General features: G+C 43.3%; 1 protein-coding gene across 1 annotated transcript; it reads left to right on the top strand.

Moving 5' to 3' along the window:
• The first annotated feature begins 725 nt into the window (after positions 1-725).
• On the top strand, positions 726-2,645 carry LOC117485510 (zinc finger BED domain-containing protein 4-like). Its single transcript, XM_034134076.1, has 2 exons — positions 726-2,156; positions 2,247-2,645. The coding sequence occupies exons 1-2, from the start codon at positions 726-728 to the stop codon at positions 2,643-2,645; spliced, it is 1,830 nt and encodes a 609-aa protein (XP_033989967.1).
• The last annotated feature ends 8,806 nt before the right edge of the window (positions 2,646-11,451 follow it).

Below are 11,451 nucleotides of genomic sequence, written 5' to 3'. Positions count from 1 at the left end.
GGCTGCAGTCACCACTCTGTGTACACGAGCAATGTCCCGCCCACAGCGCTATCTGATAGGCTATTACTGAAGTGTCAATCAACACTGAAGATTTTCCGGGCGGGAGCCAGCCAGAGAGGCGGGACCTTCTCAGATTATAGGCAGGTGCGAAAGAACGCAGACACAGACTGAAGCAAGCAGCAGCGCTGAGCGGCAGAGCCATACATGTGTTTCGAAGGTAAGTCAGTTGAAAGCCGAAGTTCAATAAACATCCCAATCCCCTATGCTGAAGTTGCAAAAACACCACGATCTTATGATCCAATTCTATCAGTTTTCCAGTTACACAGAGACGCGGGAAGTCAGTCAGAGTTGGGGGTGCGTTCAGCGTCTCGCAGCGGAGTAACTGTGGTGCAGAGGGGGGGGGGGGGCTGCGAGTGGAGCCTCGCAGTTTTTCAGGTTGATATGTGAAGCTCATTAGCTAGCCAACTTGTATCTAGCAAATGTTTAGCAAAATATTAGAAGTGAGGCTACTAGACTAACGTTAGGTCTACTGTAATAGCCTCACTTTTAATATTTTGCAAAACATTAGCTAGCACTAGTGTTTTGCAGTTGCTAGCAGCTTATTGGGATTTTATGCTAGATAGACAGGCATTGTTTTGATATAATAAATTAAGCATTATTGTTAGTTAAGCATGTCAGCCTGCAGCCCCACTTTGAACTCTCTGTCTCTCTCTAACTCATTGCAGATGGCTGCATTAAAGAAAAGGGCAACAAGTGCAGTATGGGAGTATTACACTCAAACAACACAGGGGAAGGCAGTCTGCAATACATGCAAAGTAGGTGTCAGCATGGGATCAACAAGTGCAAAAGCGACAAATACGTCAAACCTGTGGTCCCATCTTAGGAATCATCACCCTGGTATCTATGGAACCGCACAGGGGAAACGTGAATCTGAATCTCAGCAGGGGACAATGACTCCAACTCAGCCTACAATGCATGACATGCTTGAGAAACAAAAAAAGTGGCCAAAATCTGATAACCGATCTATACAAATGGACAAACTAATTACAGAGATGATTGTCACTGACAACCAACAGTTCACACTGGTCTCTGATGTTGGCTTTAAGCGCCTCATGGCTGCAGCGGAACCACGATATGCGCTGAAAAATGAGAAGTATTACCGCACTTTAAAGCTGTATGATGTTCACCACAAGGTTGTAGAGAAGATAAAAGCCCTGATCCAACCAGAGAATGCTGGCCACTCACTCTCCTTCACTACAGACTGCTGGTCTGGATCAACCGAGACACTGATGAGCCTAACATGCCACTTTATTGACAATGAATGGACCAGAAAGCAGGTTGTTTTGAATACAAAGGCGATGCATGGATCCCACACTGGGGAATATATCGGAGAGACATTCCTCGGCATGCTTGATCACTGGAAAATAAGCAAAGACTGTGTAGCACTTGTGCTTCGAGACAGTGGAGCAAATATGGTCAAGGGAATGAGGCTTGCTGAACTCCCAGACCTCAGCTGCACAGCGCACTCATTGCATCTCGTGGTGAATGATGGTCTGTCAAGTCAAAGAGCCGTCATAGATGTCATTGCGATGTTAAAGAGGTGTGCCACCCATTTCCACCACTCAATTCTTGCCAAGCAGCGTTTGAGGGCCATTCAGAAGGACCTTGGCTTGCCAGAACACAACCTAGTCCAGGCTGTCCCGACCAGGTGGAACTCAACGCTCCACATGCTGCAAAGAGCACTGGAGCAAAAACGTGCTCTTAGCATCTACGCCGGTGAACACGGAGGATTTGCCTGTCCTAATTCTCACCAGTGGGACATTGTGTCCAATTTGGTCGAAACTCTCATCCCAATAGAGGAAGTGACACTAGAGGTGAGCCATAACAACTCCTCAGCGTCCTGCATCATTCCATGTCTGACTGTGCTGAAGATGCTATTTCAAGGTGAAGGGCCCTCGACACAAGGCATCAGAACACTCAGGCAAGTCATGAGGGAGAGCCTGGTCAAACGTTTCTCAAAACTGGAAGAAACAAAGATGGTGGTGCTGGCATGTCTCTTAGATCCTCGCTATAAAAATCATGTATTCTCCTCTGACGCTACACTGACCAAGGCCAAAGAATGGCTGAAAGAGGATGTGACTAGTCAAGAAGAGCCTGCCGCTACAGAAGGAGTCAACAAGAAAGAGCCTGCTGCTGCAGAAGATATCAGTGAGGAAGAGCAGGCTGCTGCAGAAGATATCAGTGAGGAAGACAGAAGAACACCCAAAAGGCAACAGAGAGAACAGGTATCTTGTCGTAGCCGTATTGATGACATGTTCAGTTCTCTTCTAGCATCCCACACTGCTGAGCCGTTGGCTAAATCCTGCCTCGAGGATGACTTACATCTGTACCTCAAGGAGCCAGTGATCGACAGGCGTAAGGGAGATCCACTCCAGTGGTGGAGACAGAATGAAGGGCGCTTCAAGCTACTTGCCACACAAGCAAGAAAGTGTCTTTGCCCACCACCCTCGTCTGTTCCAAGTGAGCGGATCTTCAGCGAAGTCTCTGCCATCTACGAGAAGAACAGAAGCCGTCTCACTGGAGAGCATGCTGAGCAACTCTGCTTTCTGCACCACAATCTGGTGCTGCTGAATTGGGAATACTAAACTCAATTTTCAGAAGTTCAGAACAAGTTTTAGTAGTTTTTTTATTTTATTTTTACCTCATTTACTTTAATCAGGGTCACAGAGAGGAAACCAGTTGTAAGATGTTTAAAAGTTCATTAAACATAATATATGCTTAAATGCATTTCAAAGAAGTTGTGTTGGAGTTGGTGTTATTCTACATTTTGACACCAAGATTTTCTGATTTTACTGCAAATGTATATCGGTTCCAAATATCGGTTATCGGTCTCCTTGATTACTAATAATCGGTATCGGCCTTGAAAAAGCCATATCGGTCGATCCCTACCTAAAACAACTAAGTTTCTCTAATATTTTGTGATTTGCATTTGATTTCGTCCAGCCAGATCAGGAAACTCTTGGCGTATCCGGCGGACAACACATGACGGGATGACCACTCGTCCTGCCTCGTCCTAAGAAGCCCCAGCACCAGCTTACAAAGCTGCGATAGGCAAGATGCCGAAAACGCCTATAAGGGGAGGAATGGATGATATACCGTGTATATATGTATATTTACTAGGGCTGTCAAGTTAACGCGTTAATAACGCGTTAACGCAAAAAAAAATTAACGCCACTAATTATTTTAACGCGATTAACGCATGTGTATTTTTTGTCCTCGGCCGCCGTAGTTTCAGAGCGCATCGAGTGTAAAATACCATCGACAAGCTGATGCTGACAGCCCCGCTCCTGCTGCCCGCTTGTGGCAGACCACACTTCCACGCTCACTGGCAGGCCCGGACTGGCCATCGGGAGGACCGGGAGGGAGTGTGTATGTGTGGCGCGACTCACGCGAGCGAGGCACACCTTACGTGTTGTTGTTGTTAGCATCTGGGGCTAGCTAGCTGCGCTAACGGATATAAGGAGCTGTTTCAATGACATTTCGCCGACAACTGCGCCGAGCACTTGACTTTATGCAGGTAGCCAGACAGTGGGACATTGTACGAAAAGTCAGCACACTCAGCACGGATAGTACGCGCAACATGATTGCAGCGTCCAGGCAGCTCCCGTTCGAGCATATATGCCTTGAGCTGCACATAGCTCCAACGCTCCAACGAGCCATCACAGTGTACACACACACACACACACACACACACACACACACACACACACACACACACACACACACACACACACACACACACACACACACACACACACACACACACACACACACACACACACACACACACACACACACACACACAGTATTATTGTATGAGAGAGGTTCCAGGTTGAATTGAGGCGAATATTTGTAATGTTCAGAGGTTGTTGTGTTTAATATTCATGAGAATATTTGTCATTGTTCAAATGATAATAAACAAACATATAAAGCATAGTTGTCCACTCATATGTTGATAAGAGTATTAAAAACTTGAAAGATATCCCTCTAAGGTACATTTAGAACAGATAAAAAATGTGCGATTAATTTGCGATTAATCGCGATTAACTATGGACAATCATGCGATTAATCGCGATTAAATATTTTAATCGACTGACAGCCCTAATATTTACACATGTTCATTTTGTACATTTCTAAAAATAAAGTTGGATGGAAAATACTTAGTAGCCTTTCTTCCCTGAATGATTTGCTCCTATAACATATCATTCATATATTGCAAACCATGATTTGATTTTTCATCAAACACAGTAGTAGTTTATTACAGGTAAAAATAACTTACTCTTCTTCCGTTCTACACCTCAAAGGTCTATAATCAAATCTGTACATGTTATGGAGGTTCTGCAGGGTGTGGGGTATGTATGGTGTATATCTTGGCATATAATCAGGTGTGCACATAACTTTTTGAGTGAGTTACTCAGATGAGTACCAGGAGACAGCGTTTGGTACTCACCCCACATGAAGCGTGGTGTTAATAAGTGCAGTCTTCCTCACTGTCCTCCTCAGTGTCTCCTTCACTGTCCTCTATTTACACTTCTTGCATGCTAGATGATGAAGATGATGAAGATGCACCTCCCTGTCTCTTTGTAAGCCTCCGATTTGCTTTCTCCAAAACTTGTTGCCAAAACTGTGAAGTCCTTGCATTTCCTGAGGCCAAGTTGAAGGATCAAATACTAAGAAATTATCACATGACTTGAAGTCATATCTGATTTCAGAGGTGGGAAGTAACAAAGTACATTTATTCAAGTACTGTACTTAGGTACAATTTAAGATACTTGTAGTTTACTTGAGTATTTCTATTTTATGCTACTTTGTACTTCTACTCCACTACAGTTCAGAGGTAAATCATGTACTTTTCTTCCACTACATTTATTTAATACCTTTAGTTACTTTACAGATGTGGATGAATGATGTGAAAATATAATCAAGTGTTAAATCAGACTTTAGTTCCACCTGGAGTAAATCCACAAGTCATTCAAACTAATTTTTAAACACTTTAATGATCAATAATTATAAAACATATCATATACATTATTATGAAATGGACCAATCTGCAAAATGACTACTTTTACTGTCGCTACTTTAACTAGATTTTGATGATAATACTTTTCTAATTTTACTTGAGTAACACTTCTTCCACCTCTGTCTGATTTCAAACTCTTCCATTAACAGCCTGAGTAAGTTTGCAGCTGTGTGTTTTACTCCACTTTGTTGTAAATAAAACTGCAGCAGCTTGACCACAGAGCGTGAACGTTGTGATCAGCTGATTTTGCGCAGTTCTCCAGTGTGTGCGCGGGGCACAGAATGTGCACAGGGGAGTCTCCCACCGCAGCCAGTTGACGTAGTTTTGGTACAATTCTGTTGTACACACCGACGTTAACAGCAGCTCCGTCTGTGCACACGGCGACCAACTCTGTCGTCCAGTGATCTAAGCCTCTGCCTCCTGTGAAGCTTCACAGGTCCGTCGATTATGTCCTGCGCGGCACGGCCAGCACCCAGTTCAATCAGTCATAGAAAGTCTGAAGATTTTAGCAGGGAGCGAAACGGCAAAGTGGCTGCTTAATGTCTTTGTTTTTTTTGGACATGTCTAATAATTTACTCCACTGAGTATTGACAAGAAACATGTGTAGGCGAAATATGTGTTTTGTTTTGATGACCTATCAGGTACGCAAAGGCGCGTTGTGACACAAGTGACGTTACGCATTTCAGATTGTTGCCGCGCATGCGTACCTGCGTACCAGTTATGTGCACCCCTGCATATAATGTTGTGTGCTACTGTTGGTGTTTTCAGCTAGCTGGCTACATAATGTTGTAACTGTCACTTAGGCTACCTTTCTAATTTCTTTGCAAAAGACGTTTTCCACTTCAGTAGGCATCATGGCGCAGTTTCCACAAGTGCACCTAAATAACAACAGTTGTAGGTACAGTTCGGTTAGTTAGCATATAACATATACGGCTGTACCGACGCCATTGTAAAACTGATGTTCCGCTCAGAGCCGAAAAAAGCACTGTGTTAGACATGGGCGGAGCCTCTCTGGTGGTTGACTAATCAGAACAGAGTGGCCGAGCTGACCAATCGGAGCACACTGGGCTCACAGGGAGGGGGGGGGGCAGGAGCTCCAACAAGCCGTTTAGGACAGAGAGTAAATACACATACTTTACAGAGATGCTGTATGAGAAACCAATGTGAGTTTGGAACATTGAACAATATAAATCTATTCTAGTATACCTCAACAATGGAATTATGATCAGTGGAAATGGCCATCATAACCTTTAACACAGAGGAGACACATATGTATGTATAAAAGACATGAAAACGTGGATTTTGCATAATAGGTGAACTTTAAGTGATATATCTTACTGTTAATTTGATCTGGTTTGGAAGACAGACTTTCACTCATCTGTTCTTCACTTTGTAACTGAAGGAAATATGGAAGCGTGAGTGAGGCATTAAAGGAATCCTTATGGGTGACCTTTAAGATTTTTGCTGTATTTTAAAACTTTGACCTTAGTTTTCAACAACAATATATAATTTGTGTTACTGTTGTTAGTTCTGTTCCTGAAGTGCTTTTGAGCAAGTCATTGCACCACTGAACCTAAAATACAGTACACTGAGTCTGCATACGCAGAACTATACTGATGTGAATAAGCACATAAGCTGAGCTCATTTTCCCTGGAACATTGTGTGTGTGTGTGTGTGTGTGTGTGTGTGTGTGTGTGTGTGTGTGTGTGTGTGTGTGTGTGTGTGTGTGTGTGTGTGTGTGTGTGTGTGTGTGTGTGTGTGTGTGTGTGTGTGTGTGTGTGTGTGTGTGTGTGTGTGCGTGTGTGTGTGTGTGTGTGCGTGTGTGTGTGTTGTGGGAGGAGCTCTGAGATTGGTGGCTGAGAATAGACTGCATTCTGCAGTCTATTCCTGCCCTGGATGTGGGGGGGAACCAGCAGCAGGAATGTGTCCCTCCAGAGCTCACGTCCTTCAGGGATATATTTCTGAATATGCTACTAGTAATTTTAGCAGCTTTACCTTTTTTGTTCAAAAAATGCTCCTTTGCTATTTCTATTCTGCAGCAACTGTGGACACATGGTGCCAGTAATGGCTGCACATAGAAGCTTCCCTGACATCTATTGTTCCATTGCCTGAGAGCAGAAGCTAAATAAAGGAGCATCTAAACCTCTCAAGTCTTTTTTTATGCTGAACTGTTTTGTTTTGCAGTGGTCAGGAGCAGACTCACACTGTGAGAGGCTGGCTGCTGTACAGAGGAGTGTGTCCCTGCAGCTGCTGGACACTAAGCTACACTAAGAGGGAATATTGGGCTATCATTAATCAACACAACTCATGTATGCTAATGTTGCCCTTTCAGAAGAAGTAAAACCTTAAACTTAGAGATTCTTTACCTAAATATAACGTTGTGTAATTTAAACAGAGTATATACTGTATGTATGGTACAGCGGTGGAAAAAGTATTCAGATTCTTCTCTTGAGTAAAAGTACCAATACCACACTGTAAAAATGATCAATTTCAAGTAAAAGTACTGCATCGAGTATGGTACTAAAGTAAAAATATTTAGGTAAGATAAGTAAAATGTACTTAAAGTAAAAATACTCATTAAACTAAAAACATTCAAATATTTTAAAGCAAAAGCAGCAAATCTTCACATTTAAGAAGCTATAACTGTGAAATGTATTTTCTGTTTCTGTTGAAAGCTCTTTGCTTCCGTTTATGAAGCTGAAGGAGACCCGGTGCGTCACAACTGCACGCCAAAGGACCCTGACCAAGCGTCGCTATTGGACTATCAGGGAGTGAGACTGTCTTGGCTGCACAGACACTGAGCTGTGAGGGGGGGGGGGCACACTAGACTGAGGGGGCTGCTGTGAGAGGGACAGACGGTGGTTGAGCAGAGCATGACAGATGCCCTTTTCACCGCTAAATGCAGGCAGTCCGCCAGAGGTCAAAGCATCAATCACCCCCCCCCCCCCCCGCAGCAGCATGAGCCGGCAAGTGGTCGGTAGAGACGATGGTCAGGGGTCCCAGCAGCCTGTAGGGTGTGAAAACATTAGTGAAGAAGCATTAGTAAGATGTGCCCCAGTGGTCTAAATACACGCTCCAACATGGCTGCTACATATGCATGGGTTCACACACACACACACACACACACACACACACACACACACACACACACACACACACACACACACACACACACACACACACACACACAGGTATAAGCAACACTAATGCAATCTCTAATGCCTCTGCATGAAAATGAAAGATTTATTCAGGTAGAGAGCAACATCAACCCTGAGGCCCCTTTCACAGGAAATAGATCCCCTTTTCATCTCTGCATGTGTGTGTGTGTTTGTGTGTGTTGTTATTTTGTGCATGAGTGACTTGTTGAGAGAGGCTGGCAGAGCATGCCTGCGCACACACACACAAAGACCTGGATGTTGGGAGGGGAAAATAATATATTGAGGTCTGCTCCAATTTGTGCTCCACTCCTCTGAACCCAAACAGAGCCAGAGCTAATCAGCACCGCCCCACCCACACACACACACACACACACACACACACACACACACACACACACACACACACACACACACACACACACACACACACACACACACACACACACACACACACACACACACACACACACACACACACACACACACACACACACACACACACACACACACACACACGCAGCCCTGGCCTGGTTGTTCCGTTGTGGAAAGAAAACCACCCTCTCTGCACCGCTGAGCAAAATTAAATGCAGTTTGGAGCTGTTTTTACTTTCAAACATCTCAAAAAATGTTGTGCACACTGTTCTGTTGTCTCTCCCAAGTATCATTATGTTCATGGTCATATATTTGATACTTGTTTCTGTGTGCATTGTTGTATGCACAGTGCGTCAATTTGTAATGAAATGTACTATATTAAAACAATTGCCCTGCTTTGCCGTAAAAAGATGGAGTATGGGGTAACATGGCAGTATTATCCACTCTCATTAAAACTGCTTCGTAATACACTTTTATTACATTTTATTTACGACTTCAGCATGTTCCCTCAGAGACTGATGTGCTGCTCTCAGTGTACAGGTGTAAGGAGTGAATGATTTAAAGAGTTGAATAATTATGTTTTAGTTCTAAAGGATTTATAATGAAAGAATAATTAGACTTCAGTTAGTTTCCCGTAATCTTGTGAATTACTGCGTATTGCTTGTGATTTCTCTAAAAAAAAAGAATTGGTTGTTGAGTAACTTTAAACCACAGACCATGTATTTCTATTGTTTTTTAAGATAGAGAAATCTGATAGAATGAATTAGTGAGGAGTAAAAATGTTTATTTACCTCTTTTCCACTGAGGCGGTTCTAGGGTTCGGAGCCAGTGCCTGATTGCAAATCAGTTTTGTTTCCAGTGCATCGGCGCTGGACCCAACATTTTTTTAAATTCTGTCACCAGCTATTTGCCTCGCCGGGGAACCAAGAACATTGGAGACTGGGGAAGAAATAACGTAAGCAACTACATTTCACACAGACGTCTGTCCGATGGGGAGTTTTATATCATGTTTGATAGCATTCTTTAAAAATTGCCAAATATATTACAAGTTTTAATTAGTTTGCTGGCTCAAAATCTTAATATTGATTAGTGAGCTGGCTGTGGTGGCTAGGCTAACATCATCATGTAATACGAGATTAAGTTCTCATCTTTATTTACAGTGCTATTTCGCCAAACAGTGTCAATTAGGCATCCGTTAATAATCAGTTTTATAGGTGGAACGTGGCAGCGTAAAACTGGAGTGCTCTGCAAAATCGGCTATGCCATAGCAACCATTGACCACGTCACTCTGGAGAGCCGTAGAAAGCTGGAGAAGTCGATCTTACAATTGAATCTAGCTTTGTAAGTTTAATAGCAACATGATGTGGAACTGGGGAACCAGAAAAGCACAAGCACGGAGCCTAGATGAGAACTGGTTTGGTGAGAAAGGGGTATCTTAGAACTAACTGAGACCCAAACAAGCTGTGTGTGTGTGTGTGTGTGTGTGTGTGTGTGTGTGTGTGTGTGTGTGTGTGTGTGTGTGTGTGTGTGTGTGTGTGTGTGTGTGTGTGTGTGTGTGTGTGTGTGTGTGTGTGTGTGTCTGAACTGATATTAGGTCGGAGGATTTGAGTATGCAGACAGCATTTGACCTCTGACTGAAGGCTCAGGCGCATGCTCCTGCTCACATGCCTCACATTCCTCCATGTTTTCTTCTCCTCCAGAGATCTCCAGTTTAGGGAAAGAGGAGAGCGTTGACCTCTGGTTGGTTCCAGGAATGAGGGAGAGGGAAAACCATGGGGAGGGAGAAAAAAGGGACGATCAGGTCACTGCAAGGTATAATTAACATCCTGTTTTCATTATTTTGACCACAGTTTGACTCACTATGATGTGATATAAAATATGAATGAAGACTTTCTCATTTGGATTAATACAACAATTATAAAAAAAAATCTGGTTTACATTAAACTCAAAGTTGTTTTTTGGGGACTCCATACCAAAACCTCTTTCCAGTATACGTCAGTGGTTAAAAGTCAAGGAACCTCAACATTTTGATCACATGAAGACAATTTAACCATCGCCATGAGAATCAAGCAATCTCCATCCCATGACCAAAACTGTGAGATGTTGATGAAAACTCAAAATAAAGTGCCATGTGTTTCATAGTCCGAGGGCCACTCCTTTTAGATATGAATAACATATACAGACATTGTTATCAATGTGTTGTTTGACAACTATAATATGACCATAAGATATTTCGAGTGCATCTAATTCCATAAAGTGCAATTAATAATAATCCCCATACTGCCCAGTTTCTGAGGAACCCAGTATTATCTTTGGCTTGGTTCCAACAATCTCAGGCTCCAAACTGCACACTGCAAATCAGCCAGCCAGTGTGCAGTGTGCAGTGTGTGTATGTGTGTATGTGTGTGTGTGTTTGTGTGTGTGTGGCGATTGTTGGACAAGATATCTGGCTCTAATCCACTCATATATTCCATACGGGAATCTCACATGTGTTCTTACTGTACGCTCTGCACTCTCTTTGTCTGTCTGACTGCAGCTTGGGTTGTTGTGAAATATGGAACCGATCTGTCATTGGCTGTCTCACTCTTATATGATTGTTACGACCCTGGGTCGTTATGTCATTTGTGTGTAGATATTTTTCTCTCCTCCTGTGTCTGAGTGTGTGTGAGTGAGCAAGCAGGTGGTGCCCGTTAGCTGATTAGCTACCTTCAACCTGCTGATTGGTCCACCTGAAGAAGAGGGGAGCATATTAAGCTGCAGCCGTGCAGTTCCTCTGCCCTCTCTCTGACTCGACTTCTCCTACTCCCAACATTGTTGCGTATATATCTGTCCTGTTGTGCT

Source organism: Trematomus bernacchii, unplaced genomic scaffold (genome assembly GCF_902827165.1).
Source record: "Trematomus bernacchii unplaced genomic scaffold, fTreBer1.1, whole genome shotgun sequence".
Classification (NCBI taxonomy): domain Eukaryota; kingdom Metazoa; phylum Chordata; class Actinopteri; order Perciformes; family Nototheniidae; genus Trematomus; species Trematomus bernacchii.
Note: the sequence above shows the minus strand (reverse complement) of the source record. Positions and strands in the feature narration are given on the sequence as shown.

Coding starts and splice junctions, on each gene's coding strand:
- LOC117485510 (XM_034134076.1), top strand. CDS start 726: ATGGCTGCATTAAAGAAAAGGGCAACAAGTGCAGTATGGGAGTATTAC. Junction 2,157..2,246: donor TGACTAGTCAAGAAGAGCCT/GCCGCTACAGAA, acceptor GATATCAGTGAG/GAAGACAGAAGAACACCCAA.